The sequence below is a fragment of the Lathyrus oleraceus genome, chromosome 5 (genome assembly GCF_024323335.1).
Source record: "Lathyrus oleraceus cultivar Zhongwan6 chromosome 5, CAAS_Psat_ZW6_1.0, whole genome shotgun sequence".
Lineage (NCBI taxonomy): Eukaryota > Viridiplantae > Streptophyta > Magnoliopsida > Fabales > Fabaceae > Lathyrus > Lathyrus oleraceus.
Window position 1 is genome coordinate 516289485 of NC_066583.1, and position 16620 is coordinate 516306104.

Genomic DNA, 16620 nt, shown 5'->3' on the forward strand with positions numbered 1-16620 from the left:
GGGATATGGGATATTACATAAATTACATGGAAGATTTCATTAAATAGCATGAGGATGGACAATAGTTGGCATTGAATTTAATGGTGGAAACCTGACTATTCTCTCTCTGAAGCTTATGCGTTTCTAGATCCTTTCCTAAGTGTCCTGTAATAATCAATGTTTTTGGTTTAACTATCATTATGAATACCTCATTGTGAATCAAATTTGAATTGTTTCATTGTTGTTAAGTACACGGTGCATTTATTTTGCATCATACTTGTGTTATGTTTACTAATTCGTAACATTTGGTGTTTTCATTTAGTTACACCATGGATGAGAACACGGGGAAGAAGAGCATGGAGAACTCAACTACAAAACCTTACACAAGTTTTTTGGAATATGAAGATCGGCTTCATAACAAGTATTCCCAACACCGTCACTTGGATCAAGCTCTCCTTGATCGTGTTGAAAAGTAGCTCGGTACCATTCATGTGTCACACGGTGCCAGCAAAAGCTCTATAACTTCACCATAACCGACCACTACACCATTTCAAGTGTGAAATATTAAGCTAAATTTCCCTCTTTTTGATGGTTCTGAAGGGTTGAATTGAATCTTCAAGGTCGAGTAAGTATTCGATTATCATGCGATGTCGAAAAACCAACGTCTTACCATAATCGTTGTGCATATGAAGAATGACATTATGGCATGATTTCAAATGATTTTTCGTGATCAACCATTTCATTCTTGGGCTATGTTCACATAGGCCTTAGAAAAGGAGTTTGGGTCATCTCCCTATAAGTCCCCACGATCCACCTTGTTCAAACTTACCCAAAATTCGATTGTTGTTGATTATTACACTTCTTTCACTTTCTTAGTCAACAGATCACAAAATTTGAGCCACGAAGCTACCTTGGATTGCTTCATCAGTGGTCTCCAACCTAATATCAAACGAGATTTGAAAGCCCATACACCAACCTCTTTGTCTCGGGCGTACGCTCTTGTCCAACTTTTTTATGACAAATATCTTCCATCTCCAACCACTGAACTGCAATTCCGCCTCAACCAAACCCTACCATTTTCCAGTTTCAAACAATATCCCTCAAAATACTCCACAACTACCATATGTACCTAACACTAAACCTAACAACCCACCATCCAAAAGCCACCTATCAGAAATATTAGACACGCTGGATTGAAGTTACTTTGTGAGAATGGGCTATGTTATTTTTGCAACAAGAAATTTTCCATTGCCCAAAAATGCCTTAACTACCATTACTTCTTACTTCAAATGCAAGATGATGACCACGATCCACCATCGGAACCACTTGAGAACACCTTGTATGAACCACCTCCATTTGGAGATTCGGAACACCGTTTATCTTTGAATGCTTTAAACGACTCTCATGGGATGGATACAATACATTTTCAATGTCACATTCAAGGAATTGTAGTGGTTGTGCTTTTAGACAGTGAAAGCTCGGATAATTTCTTACTCCCTTTATTTTCTTTTATAAGTAAATTTTAACTTTTAGATTCACTCTATAAATGATATATATATATATATATATATATATATATATATATATATATATATATATATATATATATATATATATATATATATATATATATATATATATATATATATATATATATATATATATATATATATATATATATATATATATATATATATATATATATATATATATATATATATATATATATATATATATATATATATATATATATATATATATATATATATATATATATATATATATATATATATATATATATATATATATATATCAGATACACCAATTAATAAATGAATTTAAAAGTCAAAAGTTTTTTATAAAAAAGAAACCAACTCAATATTGCTCAATCATTACAATTACCAGTTCAATAAACCAATTAGTTTAATGTAATGATTGGTAATGGTCACTCATTGACTACAATTCAAGCTTTTATCATCTTTATGATATATCTCTTTAAGTTGATACTTCCTTTTATTCACTTTGTCATCTTTCATGTTCGTGTTGTTGTGATTGATCTCTTGCTTGTACTTAATTTTTTAATTCTCTAGGTCTGGTTGTATATCATCCATTTTGTTGTTGTTGTCTTCATAGGTCTCTACGTTTGACGGCATGTTGGACATCTTTCTCTCGTTAGATAAAAAGGATATTCATGTTCACCACATATCTATATGGGTATTTAGATTTTTTTTTAAAAAGAATATTCATATTCACCACATATCTATATGGATATATGTTAGACAAATGCTTAACAGATTTGAGATTTACTCTTTCCACCCTTATATGTTCTCCCCCGCCATCGCAAAAAGTTTCAAATGTCTTATATGTTCAGAGATGAATCTCTGAATGCATCTTCACTTTAAGAAAATTTAGATGTGTCCAGAGATACATCTCCAGACACACCTTTTTTACACATTTCAATACAAATTATCGAGTCATCTTTATTTTGCGAAAAATTGAATGTCCGTCTGAAAATGCATCTTTAGACAAATTTTTTAATTAAGTCTTGATTGGAAGTCTAGAGGATCAACTGAAACAATTATTAATTTAAACTCCATTGTTTAGTTATTCCCATAGAGAATCTTTCTTGTTAATAGCGTTATTATAGGTTAGTAATTTTCCATAAAATTTCTATCCATTTTTCTTTACCACTTAAGAGGATTTTGGCATTAGATTTAATAGATGATATTTATATTATTTTGGATTTCGAAAATTATGAATGATACAAGTATATTCTATTAAACTATCTAATATTCAATTAAAATAAAGAGTAGTTAATAAATAATTATATAAATAAAGAGTAGTTAATAAATAATTATATAGTTTATTTCAAATATTTTTTCTCAACAACTTGTTTAAATGTTAATAAATAAATATAAATTAAAAATTAAAAGATATTTTTTAGTTAATATTTGGATGCGTTCTTTTGAGAATGTAATTCATGGTATCGAAGCATGTTGTTGTCGAAACGTCAAAGTGTCAAAATGTTGAGAAGTTAGTCTCAACGTGGATTTTTACTTAGGTTCAATTTTGTAATGTTAGTAGAATTAAGTATTTTTGAACTTTGATTAAGGAGCAAGCAAATTCAACTCTATAAATAAGAAGTAACTCTTATTGATTATAGTACAGATGCATACTTGAATAAGAATTCTCAGTTTAAAAGAATTCCTCAATTCAAATTTGTTTCTTTTCATTACCATTTTGCACCAAAATCTTGCAATCAAGATTGATTGATTCAATCGACTGAAGAATGAAGAACAAAAGAAATAATCAATCAGAAAGACTGATTTTTGTTCATCAAGATTTAGTTCGCAATTCTCTATAAGATTTGATAAATTTCTGAAAGGAAAATTAATGAATTTCCAACACGTTTGAAGATGTATCTCCCGACATATTAAAAACATTTATGAATTTTCAAAGATTATATATATATATATATATATATATATATATATATATATATATATATATATATATATATATATATATATATATATATATATATATATATAGGATAAGGATGAAGAGAGTAACCTGAACCTATTTTGATGTAATCATAAGTATTTATAGGTAGAAGAAAACTTATACATAATTCTTTAAGTGTGAATTATCATATTTCTCAAAACAAAAAAGATGACAAGTGTGTAGTTAAATATCATTTAGGAAATAAAAATATAAGGAAATTGAATTCGTATAAGAAAAAATTATTCCCTTGTCATATTTTCATTGAAAAACAGAATAAACCTCCCCTATAAAAAATTATATCTAAGCTTTATCCTTATAGATATCCACAGTATAAATCAAAAAATTATTATCGTTATACAATTTCTCTAACTCTAATCCAATTAACATACTTAAATATGAGCACATTACCAGTTTAGTACTCCCTTTTAGTGTAATTAAGCGCCTTAAGCATTTTAAACCTCCTTGTTCCTTCGTTCCTCTCTCAACAACTCATTCCTCTTTCTTCCATTTACCCTACTCTCAATCCATTCATCATAAATGTCATTTCTTTCAATTTTTTTCATTTGAGATAATCGCTTTCACCAACATGCATTCAGAATAACAATAAATTCTTTGAAAAAGTATTACTATTGGTGTCAAAATTTGATTATATTTAGAGTAAGAAAACACCTTACATATCTGGTCAAAAAAGTAATATGCATACCAATACCGAAATATAAGCTACCGGTTAAAGAAACATCAAACTTCACACAACAAAATCTAGAACTCATACTCAAGAATGGCCTGATCTGACTAAATTGCCTGGGATTTGTTTAGGATAACACCTTCATATTTAACTTGGAACCATTTCATGGCATCATCCTTCGTAACTCGGTGCTGGATTCCAACGCGTGCCTTGCACCGGCGACGACGTCCCACACGGTAACCAGGGCGCTCCAACACCACAAAGAAATCCATTCCATAAATGCCAGTGGATGGATCATACCTGAAGCATAATTTAAAATATCAACATGATAGAAAAATATCCTTTGGGACATGAGAAAACTACAAACAAATAAACATATAGAGGAAAAGGAATTGATACAGACAACCTCTGATTGATTTACTTATATAATCAAATTAAAGGTCTAATTAAGCTGAACCATATAATCAAACATGTTAGAGATGATTCAAAGAGGAAAAATCAGACATAATTCATAAAAGTTGAAAGAAATGACATTGTAATGACCATGAATATTGTGTAACTAATAGTAAGAACTTTTCATTTAAGTTGAAATTAATTTCTGCTCCTCGAATTCAAAAAATAAATCTGTGTCTCAATTTTGTTAGAAGCTCAACTTCTCCTTGGATGCCTAAAAATTTGTAATAGTTTTTCCAAGAGTAAGAAACCAATGCTTATTGCAATTGAAAAGCTACGACAAACTACGAGTTAATCAACAATGAAACTTATTAATATAATGACTAGTATAAACAACTCTGTTGATACAATGTATCAATCTATTCCTCACGAGGAGGACGTGACCATTTGAAATAAGGCGTGACAAAACTTAAACTAATTAGACTTGGTACTTCCTTTTGTGGATCAGAACATGGTTCAAAATTTCACACATCATGCAATGTAGCAACAATATCTCAGCTGCAGCTGTCACCACAGACTAAAATGACCAGACCAGATAACAGCCACAATCACCTCAACACACAAATTAGTACCAAAAAGAAAGAGCCGACAAGGACATTTCATCATAATATCAAAATAAACAAACTAAACATATTATCAAATAAGTATAACAAATAAGAACTCTATTTCAGCATAAATATTAAATTTTTTGCCTTACTTGATTCCCAAATCAATATGTTCTTGAATACCAAAGCCAAAACATCCAGTATCACTGAAGTTTCTCCTCAACAACTCATATTCCTTGACTTTCAACCCGCTTTCTAGAAGTTGCATTGCCTTGTCGCCTCTAACAGTGACATAGCATGCAATTTTTTCATTCCTTCTAATACCGAAGGATCGTACGGTGTACCTAGCTGTCAATAAGCACAACAGTGAAAGAAGAACCAATCAGAGCGCAACCCAACACCAACCTAAATATCCAATAAACATGTAAACTATGTCATGTATTGGTGATTGCCATAGTAGTTAAACTAGAAAACTAGTCCTAAATGATGCAAATGGGCTTAGAGTCTTGGAATCGCAGAAGGCTAAAAAAATGCTATGACACACCAATTTATCAAAAATCGGCCATAACTGTTAAGTGTTTATAGAACAGTCAAATGAGAAATTCTCCAAAAAAACAGAAATGGAGAACCTAATTTCAGAGTACATGAGAACTTTTAGTTTAAAAAAACTCCAAATTATGCTTAGATTCTCATTTATTTTGTCTTCTAGTACTTGAAGAGATGTAAGAGATACCATGAAAGAACTTTCTTTCCCAAATTCAGAGATAACAAAACTAACTCAAAATAAGCTTACATAACTTTTCAATTGTGCAATTGGTTAAAACCTAAAAACTAATCTATAATAATAACTTAAGCAACCCTTGCTACAGAATCATTATTTTTTTCACACTCTGCAACTACCAATTATTCTGCCTTCATTAACAAAACAGATAAGAACATAAATAATTCAACAGCAAAAAAACATATGGTCAACCAATCCTAACAATTGGATAGTTAATCGCATTTGTCTTTGATGATCATAACTGTTAGATCATTAATCACATTTTCCATTATTGATAACCACTTATTAAGCCACACATATGGTTAGTTGGTTGTGATTTTCTTACATTGTAAAATCATGTAACGCAATTAAACTCAAAAAACATACCTTTGGAGAAGGGAATATAAAAATGAAATGTTAGAAAGTACCTTTGGAGAAAACAGGGGTTTGGCCACTAAGTTGTTCAAGAACCTATGAGAAAGAGAGAAAACAAGTTAGTGTATGCTTGTTTTAACTTTTGAAAGAGACAAAAGCAATTTTAAATGTATAGAACTGATTTTGAGTGATTTTGAGGTGCTTGGTTCATCTAAAATAGAATTGATTCTTCATCCGTAATTGATTCTACTTGAAGCTAGAATTTGTAGCTTCTGAGTTTAAAAGTGATTTTTACTTTGAAATTTCCTGTTCAACTAACTTTTATATAAGTTTATCCAAACATAAATCACTTTACCTTCAAATCACTTTAAACTAAAATCAATTTTACAGAATCAGTTTATTCAAAATCAATTCTTTTCACCAGAGAACCTAACACACGCTTAGATATAAAATGAGAAATGATATGATCTACACACAAAATTTCACACCAAAATTCAACCTAATTTAGATAGTTAATCATGCTTATTAGTGAAACAGACACAATGCTAAGTCATTAACTATCTATTAAACCTAATTAACAATGTGTTAACCATCGAAAACATTAAAAATATTTGCGAATTTTGATAAGAATGAGAAAGTAAATACCTTGGCGGCTCTGGTTAAACGATCTCCACTTTCACCGACGGAGATATTGAGAACGAGTTTCTGTACTTTGATTTCTCTCATTGGATTCGATAGCTTCTTCTCCGAAGCCTAACATTATGAAAAAAATTTACTAACATATTTTTGCATTTGTATACAATGCAATAAAATTGGAAAAGAAGGAAGATATAGTTTGGATTTTTACCATTTGGAAATAGGTATGGAAATCTGCGGGAAGACACGGAAGAGAACGGCGGCGCTGGTGGAAGAGAGAGGCGGTGACAATCACGATGGATTGAAGTGGGGTGGTAACCACTTGCTAGGGTTTTAAGCTCTCATGGAGTTAAATTACAACTATATCCCCTCTCGGTTTACCCCTTTTTGTGGTAGGTGTCGAGAACAGGGACTCGCCTAAAAATAACTAGGGGTGTGTTTGTTTGATCGATTAAAATTATAATCCCGGGAATATCATTTCTAGGAATAGTATTGCCAGGAACTTTATTACCATCAATGTGTTTGGCAAAATCAATAAAGTTCCTATGAATATTTTTAAGTTTTATTTAATTAAATTTTAAAAATTAAAAAATTAAAAATAAATGTGTTAAAATAACATGAGAGTGAGAAGTTATGGTTGGTTATTTTATATTCCCATGGGAATATAAGATTCCCATCATTTGACATGGGAATAAAAATGGAGAAATTTATGAACAAAACATATTTCTGGGAATAAAAAGTACCCAGGCATAAACTATCAAAACTTGAAACAAACAAGAGAATATGTGAATTCCAATGTCATATTCCCGGGAATAATATTTGTATCCACGAAACAAACACCCCATAGGAAATTAAAAGCAACATTCCTAATCTATTAGGAAATATATGCAAACCAAATATATTATTAAATATAATTCATAATTCTCTTACGCTTGAGAATTTGGAGAAGAAGAAAAATAAGGAGAGAACTTCGGAAAATAGAAAAAAAAGATTAAGCGAAAATCCAATAAACTTTTCAATTATAATATGTAAGGTTTCATTTGGCAAAGTTCTAGATGAGAGCGTTTATCACCTATAAGTAAGTCGTTCATACGTAGTATAGTGGAGCCGCCAACGCGGTCTGTTCAACGTATAGTTGAGAAAGAAAAAGTTTTTGTTGACTTCTGAGATATAGCTGATCAACGACTTCTCTAAAAAAAAGGGGAAACGGACGAGACCACGTAGGGAGTTCATAAACCCAAGCCATGGAAATTTCCTATAAATAGACGGTCCCTCAAAAGGATAAAGGATCAATTCATATGCACTTAATACCACCCAATATTGCTTGGAGGGTATTTCGCTCCCAGCAGCCCTAACACTGATAACTTAACTGCCTACTTACAATCCATTGACACCGACCGTTAATAGAGTCTCTCACCTCATGTGAGTTGGTCCCTTAAACAACCTCAACAACCACCACTCATGACTACTCGCCGCAGTGAGCTAGCCTTCATCCACTCGTGTAATATACTACTATGGCCTCTGAGTCTTCATGTCCTTGTAGGGGAAACACGCACACACCTTTTACTTTTTTAGACAGTACAGTGACGTACACCGTAGGGCCTAGTAAAACTAACCCGGGTCACACCTCTCTCTAAAAAACCATCATCGTCCTTGTTGTACCCTTAACTCCCATTTTTCCATTATCATACATGGTCAACATAAGAGCTTTATCCATTAATCGCCGCAGTGGGCTAGCCCTCACCCACTCGTGTAATATACTACTAGGGCATCTGAGTCTTCATGCCCTTGTAGGGGAAACACGCACACACCTTGTACTTTTTTAGACAGTACAGTGACGTCCACCGTAGGGCCTAGTAAAACTAACCTGGGTCACACCTCTCTCTAAAAAACCATCAGCGTCTTTGTCGTACCCTTAACTCCCATTTCTCCATTATCATACATGGTCAACAAAAGAGCTTCATCCATTAATCCTGAGGGTACTAATGGTATAGGAGATGTCGAGGTCTTGACGGAGATGCGAGCCGCCATGGACGAATTATGCTGCCACAACCGGATGTTGGAGGATGACATCCAAAATGCCAACAGGAGGTCAATCCCCTGGAATAGACAAAACTATTAGGCCATCAGCCTCTCTCTGGCGAAATATGGGGGGCCTCAGTTCCTGAACGCTTCAAACCTCCACCACTGACCAAATTTGATGGATGTAGTGACCCCTACGAGTATGTCGCCTCCGTCAACACCCAGATGGCCATCATAGGAGCATCAGATTCTCTTAAAAGTGTAAGATATTTTCAAGCACATTCAGGGAAGTCGTCCTTTGGTGGTATATGGGCCTCCCCCTGGCCTCTATTAACAACTACCAAGAATTGATGAGAAATTTGGTACACCAATTCGTTGTCAGTCGTCACAAGAAGATGTCCATAACCATCCTGTTCAACATTCGCCATGGCCCATTAGAGTCGCTAAGGGACTATCGTGCCTGCTTCAACGAAGCCACAATCAGGGTAGTCCCTTTGAACCAAGAGATGTTCGTTGGGGATTTCCAAAACGGACTCAAGACGGGACACTTCAATGAGTCCTTCATCCAAAAGTTGGTGCTCTCGCTGGCCGAAGTAGTCTCCAGGGTGGAATGCTACATAAAAGATGAGGAAAGCAATGTCGAAAAGAATGCCTGCGATGCCAAAGAGCGGGTCATCAGCTTCGAAAGCTCTCATCCCTCGAAGAAGCGTATCTACACCTCGCCCGTGAAGGATAAATCCATGTTCAAAAGGGCAGGAAAGGCGACAGAGAGTTTCACGCCCTTGAACACCAGCTGATAATATATTTGGCGTGAGGGGCTCCACTTAAATAATATCCCGACAGCGCCTGCCCCTATCGCGGTGCGAAAAAATACCAGAGTATAATTAATACTTGAAATAATAACAGAGTCTCTACCGAACTTCATTTATTCCAAAAGGAAAGGGAAAATATCGATAAAACCCAAAAAAAAAAAAATGGTTGCCGCAACCAAAATTGGGTTCATGAGTCGGTTATGCGAGGGGAAGATATTAACACCCCTCACATCAGTTGTATTCAATGGGAACCATTTAGTTAGTTTTGAGAATAAAAGTGTTAGCTTTCATTAATTTGTTTTCTTCTAGTTATTAAAAGTTTGAAAGAAAGAAAAAAAAGACTAAAAATAAATTTTTTATTAGGTTGCTTGACAAGATTGCGAGTCTTGCTCCTACATATGGTTCGATAAGGAATTCAAAGCTACGTAGTTTTTAGCAAAAAAATATATTTTTGGATTTTTTATTATAGTGCTTGACTAGACGTTGAATCTCGCTCCTACGTATCCTCTAGTGCGATGAGGAATTCAAAGTTACATAGTTCTGGGTAGCAAATAAGTGTTTGTTAGTTGATTTTATTGAATGATGTTTAGATCATATTCTAGCGGTTAAACATTGTTTTTATGCTTGTGCGTGGGGGGATTAAGTGTTTGTTTGTATCATGGTAGAATGGATAAAACGTCATTCATTTGTGAAAAAGTTTGCGATCACGCTAGGGCGGAAAATGAGTTTGATTGTTGAGTTTATTTTAGCTGGAAAATGAATGCTCGCTTAGACCAAGGCGTGCTCCCCGAGGCCGATTATTCGGGGTTTCAAAAGTGTGTGCACCCAATTGTCCTTTTTAATCCAATTATTTATAAAAATTACTTGCGGAAGACGAATGATCGGTTGGACCATGGCATGCGCCTCGGGTCCTATTATTCGGGAATCAAAAGGGTGTGCATCCAATTGTCCTTTTCAATCCTAATTTTATTATGAGAAGATTTTGAAGCACTTTTGATTGAGTTTGAAAAAGAACTTGATGTTGACCAAGTGTTTGATTCACATTTGGTTTGGAATGGTTTGATTGTGAAATGGTAAAGGATTTGTGAAGTGTTTTATTTCTTTGAAAATAACTTTATGTTGATCAAGTGTTTGAGTTTATCTTGGAAAAAAATGATTTTATTTGACCTTTTATATTTTTGAAGTAACAACTATCAATTAAATAGATAACTAATAAAAACAATAAAAAGCATAAAAATTAAAATAAAAGGAAGGCGTACGCTATCAATACAAAGGTGGGAAAAAGAGCAATGGGTTTAGAGCCCAAATTATAAAACACTATATGGGCTTAAGGCCCAACATTAAAGAATATAATAAAAAAATTAGAGGGGGTGTAAAATAGACCCAGGAAGGTGGCACCCAAAATGAGTGCTTGAGCCCAGCATGAGAGGCTCAAAAGCCTTCCCTCACAACATCAAGGGGTGTGAGGAGGGAAAAGGTGCATGGTGAAAACAAAAATGGGCAAGGTCCAACACTGTAAGATTCAAGACAGAGGAGTCAGCGGGAATGGAAGTTGACTCACTCATAGCCCTTGGATTGTTCAGATGGCTTACATTGAGCTAAGATCAAACACAACCATGACCCTCAGATCTGACTACTAGACAGTCAAACAAGATCAAGTGGTTAGGGCTCAAACTTCTAATTTGTACAGGATCCCCTTCCAAATATCTAAAACAAACCAATTAGGAGACGACACGTGGAAAGTCTACTTAAAAAAAAGCAAAAACAAATAAAAGGAAGGATCAATCATATTACATCCAACGATTGAGAATCCACATGGAAAACCCAAATTTTCCTCTCATTCTCTCGTTCTTTCCTCACTCTCACAAACAGCAACGTCAACATCATCATGGTTAGCATGAAATTACTATTAACACAACTTATCGATCCTTAATCAAGCATGGTAGGCAAGTTATAAGTTCAAACACATCATGATTTTTGAAGTAATCTGTTATGAACACAAGGAACAAGAAACCCTAATTCTTAAATTAAACGCCACATAGCAAGAATTGGGTCAAATAAGCATATGGTAATAACTCAACGCAAGTGCAACAATAAGATCATGTCAATAAAATGCTGAAAATGAAGAAACTACTTTATCGGAAACTGGAGATTTCCATATTCTGGTTGAAGTTCACGGAGGCAATATGATTTTTTCGATGAAGAAATCCAAAATTTGGTTAGTATCATTTGTTTTACTCTTTTTTTTTTTGCTTTTTCCACTCTTTCTTCTTGTTTCCTTCTTCTCTTTCTTCTTCTGGCCTTCTTTTCCTTCAAATCTTCTTAGAACCGTGCCTTAAACATCCTTTAATTCACGACTTTATTTTTGGTTTTTTAAAGTGAGATAATGGAAGGAGTGACTTGCTGAGACACAAAGCTATAATTAGAGTTTCTTCATCAACAAGAAGAAATTCACAACTCAACTACAAATGCTCATAATTTCTCTAACTCATGGCTATGGATTTTGTGAGGTGAAGCTTGGAATTTGGAGCTCTGAATTAGAGAGTTGTTGGTTGCTGAGTAGTGTAATTTCATTTAGGATTTGTAGTGATCAATTAGGTTAAACTTGGTGAGCGTGTGAGGATTAGAAGTGTGTGAATTGTGAGTGAGAATTGAAAAAAAACGTGTGAGTTTGAGGGTAGAGAATGTGTGAGTTGTTAGTGAAATTTGTAGTGTAATTTTGTGGGACTCTCATGTGCAAAAGAAGGTGTAAATCGTGTGATATTAATTGAAAAGTTTGTTATTGAATTGTTGTAATTCACATGGGGAAATATGGATGTGTATGTGTATGTATGCATTTGATAGTAATACGTGAAAATTGTAAGGTCATCAATAGTAGTCCACGTGAACTTTCCCTTTTGATGTAAAAATATGCATGGTGTATGTATATGTGTAATTCTACATGAATGATGATGATGTGAATCCGATTGGATTATGTAAGGTATTTTATTTTTATTCATTTTTTTTTGTCTTTTGTGTATTTTTGGTGATTTTTTTTAAAATAACAGCTATTTTCAAATTAAATACCAAAATAACCACATTTTCAAACTATTTACCAAACTAACCACTTTTCAAACAAACAAAAATTACACGACAAAAGCAGACGCCATTGTCTGTGGCGCATGCATGCTTTTTTGCACTAAGGCGCCAACCCTAGTGGCGCATGCATGCACATGATGCAATAAGAGCAGGCACGACTATCAGTGGCGCATGTTTTATTTTATTTTATTTTTATTTAAAAAATATATTATGCATGTACTAAGGGGAGACGTCATGAGGAGTGGCGTATGCATGCAAAAGACTATTGAACATGCGCCATGATGAGTGGCACATGCACGCAATATTGGTAAAAAGCAATAGGCAGTGGCGCCATGAGAAGTGGCACATGCATGCAATATTAGCCTTTTGCATGCGCCATGAGCAATGACACCTTAGTGCAAATAAGCAATGCATGCCCCACGGGCATTGACGTCTGCTCTTGTCGTGTAATTTTTTTGTTTGAAAAATGGTTAGTTTGGTAAATAGTTTGAAAATATGATTATTTGGGTATTTAATTTGAAAATAGTGATTATTTTATAAAAAAAAATCATTTTTGGTTTATGATTTTTGTGGTGACTTAGTGAATAATAAAAGGTGGCCAATGTAGTGATATGGTATAAAAATGGCATAAAGTCATAAGATGACCATGTGTGTGATATTATCATAAAGGATATTTTGAACTTATGTTTAGTTCCAAAATTAGATCTTGGTGAAAAAGTAAATGTAGATAATATTAAGAAAATAAAAAATAAAAATGTGAATGACATATAGTAACAACAATGCAAACAGTCCTTTTATGATTTTCAAATGTGATAACATGATGTATGGTGACGATTAATGTTATACTGATATATGATGAAATATGATGGATAAAAACTTAGGCATGGTAAATGAAAACTTGAATTTTGAATGACAAGTTAAACCTTTTGACTTTTGTTTGACTTTCTACGAGATGACTTCTAATGCAAGAAAACAAAAAATGGCCAAAACCATCTAAATTAACATGGCCAATGCATATGAAAAATGGATAATGAAAGAAATGTGAGATGAATGAGGATTCAACTTTGAGCAATTCAAAAGGTTGACTTTTGGTTGATTTGTGATCTAAGGGGATTCAATGCATATGGTGATGCAAATGACTATATGACACAGAGGTAAAATTTAGGGTATGACAGTTACCTCTACTTAATTATCTCTTACTTAGAGAATATGAATGATCAAAGTATTCATATAATCTTTGTGAAAGGTAATTAAGTATAAACAATATCTTCGTCAACTCGAGAGTTGATGCTTAGATCAAGATAGATTGATCATTGTCAACCCGAAGGTTGATGCTTATATCAAGATAGATTGATCGTCGTCAACCCAGAGGTTGATGCTTAGATCAAACTAAACAAGATCATCGTCAACTTGAGAGTTGATACTTAGATAAAAAAGATACGACAAAATCGTCTTCAACTCAAGAATTGATGCTTATATCCAAATATAAGACAAGATCGTCGTTAAATCGAGAGTTAAAACTTAGATAAAAAATATAAGACAAGATCGTCGTCAACTCGAGAGTTAACACTTAGATAAAAAAGATTAGACAATATTGTCTTCAACTCGAGAGTTGATGCTTAGATCAAAAGATAAAACAAAGAACATCATCAACTGAGTTGATGCTAATATCGAGGTGAAAATATATCATTGTCAACTCAAGAATTGATGCTTAGATCAAGGTGAAATAGATTGTCGTCAACTCAAGAGTTGATGCTTAGATTAAGGCAAACTGATCGTCGTCAACCCAAAGGTTGATGCTTAGATTAATGATAAAATTGACTGTCGTCAACTCAAAGGTTGATGCTTAGATCAAAACAACACAGATCATCGTCAACTAAAAGGTTGATGCTTAGATTAAAACAATATTGATCATCGTCAACCCAAAGGTTGATGCTTAGATCAAGAAACAGATCGTCGTCAACCCAAAGGTTGAAGCGTAGATCAAAACAACATTGATCATCGTCCACTCATAAGTTGGTGCTTAGATCAAGAAACAGATCATCATCAACCCAAAGGTTGATACTTATGTCAAGACAACATTGATCATCGTCAACCCAAAGGTTGGTGCTTAGATCAAATAGACTGAATATCGTCAACCTGAAGGTCGATGCTTAAATCAAGACAAACAGATTATCGTTAACCTGAAGGTCGATGCTTAGATTAAAACAAGACGGATTGTCGTTAACCTGAAGGTCGATGCTTAGATCAAACAAAGCTGATCATCGTCAACTCAAAGGTTGATGCTTAGATCAAGACAAAATTGATCCTCGTCAACCCGAAGGTCGATGCTTAGATCAAGATAGATAGGAGACTCGTAGAAGAATGGAAAATTCAAGGAGACTTATTGGGGTTATGAAAGGTTAGCGCCAACTCGGGAGTCAGTATTTACTTTCAACATCCATATTAGATGATCTAATTCAGTCATTTTCGTCGAAGGTAGATCGACACATAATTATTGACTCTGCAGGGGATTAACTTAGACAATCTACTAGGGATTTGACAATCGTGTGATAGATGTCTAAAGTAATAGGGCTTTGGATAAGCTTGAACTGGACAAGGTTTAAGTTATGTTATATGATTGGTCATGTTCTGCTCTGCTTGATGCATGAGAGGCTGGTGCAAGACATATTTTTGGTTACCCGACGCAATACACCACATATGTGAATATGATACGGATGAACTGATGCATGAAATGTAATGATTGATCAATGCATGTAATGAGTTAATGAATATGCGCCAATGGAAATTGGACTTCGAGGTAAGTATGTCAAGCAAGGCTTAGTTTTCTTTTGTTGAAAAGGGTCAGGCGAGGTTAAGCTTTTGAGAGGTGCACGCCTAGTGAAGTTGGACTTCGATATGTGTCAAGCGAGATTGAACTTTTGAGATGTGCGTCAATCGAGACTGGACTTTTGAGATAAGTATTTCAAGCGAAATTGAACTTTGAAATGTGTAGGACTAGGATCTCCTTGTTTAATATATTTGGAGGACATTTTAAACCACATTTATTAAAACAATTTCCTTTATTTAAAACGTCTCATAACAATTAATGAAATATTTTTGTAATCTTTCTTGAATCCATATTAGTTCATTAAGTCTACTTCTACATGGTCCTTTGTATAACTTATTTATTCTTCAAGAATATCATCATCTTTTTATGTATTGTGTTCTAAGTGTTAATTCCAATTATCCATTTTAATTGAGAACATATTATAAGAGAAACTTACTAATAACTTGCTAGATAAACCTAAATATACACACACACACACACAGAATGTTCCTTGTCCGATACTCAACCAAATTAAGGCCGTGATAAATTGCAAGAAGGTCAACATGGTCATTCCTCAAAAAACCCAAAAATCCACTCTGCCTAGATTTTCTATACTACATTGCTAACACAAATGGTTAATCTGAAGTATTGAGACACATAACCTGTTTTAAATTAAACTTATAACTTGTTGTATGCAGGAAACATAATTGAAACACATGAGACAATTTTTCTATATCAGATAGTATGTGATGAACAGATAAATATATAGAACAACTTATCTTGTCTCAAACCCAAACAAGATCAACTTTTCTATCATGAAAAATATAATTCCAATCGTTCACATAGAGAACCGTTTTTATAAATCTAACAAACATGAAACTGTTACATTCTCGGAAATGTTTAGGTTAAACTTCAATTTCTCAGAAATGTCTATATTAAACTTGAAAACAAGCACACCCTAA

The 16620-nt window shown here is 33.7% G+C and overlaps 1 protein-coding gene across 1 annotated transcript; it reads right to left on the reverse strand.

The window, feature by feature from the left end:
- Positions 1 to 4112: 4112 nt before the first annotated feature.
- On the reverse strand, positions 4113 to 7405 carry LOC127085991 (60S ribosomal protein L11). Its single transcript, XM_051026604.1, has 5 exons — positions 7149 to 7405; positions 6947 to 7054; positions 6355 to 6397; positions 5319 to 5514; positions 4113 to 4468 (listed from the first exon to the last, which is right to left on the reverse strand). The coding sequence occupies exons 1-5, from the start codon at positions 7149 to 7151 to the stop codon at positions 4276 to 4278; spliced, it is 543 nt and encodes a 180-aa protein (XP_050882561.1). The 5' UTR covers positions 7152 to 7405; the 3' UTR covers positions 4113 to 4275.
- Between the last annotated feature and the right edge of the window lie 9215 nt (positions 7406 to 16620).

Coding starts and splice junctions, on each gene's coding strand:
- LOC127085991 (XM_051026604.1), bottom strand. Junction 5,515..6,354: donor AACCCCTGTTTTCTCCAAAG/GTACTTTCTAAC, acceptor GCTTATTGACAG/CTAGGTACACCGTACGATCC. Junction 4,469..5,318: donor CATATTGATTTGGGAATCAA/GTAAGGCAAAAA, acceptor ATTATGCTTCAG/GTATGATCCATCCACTGGCA.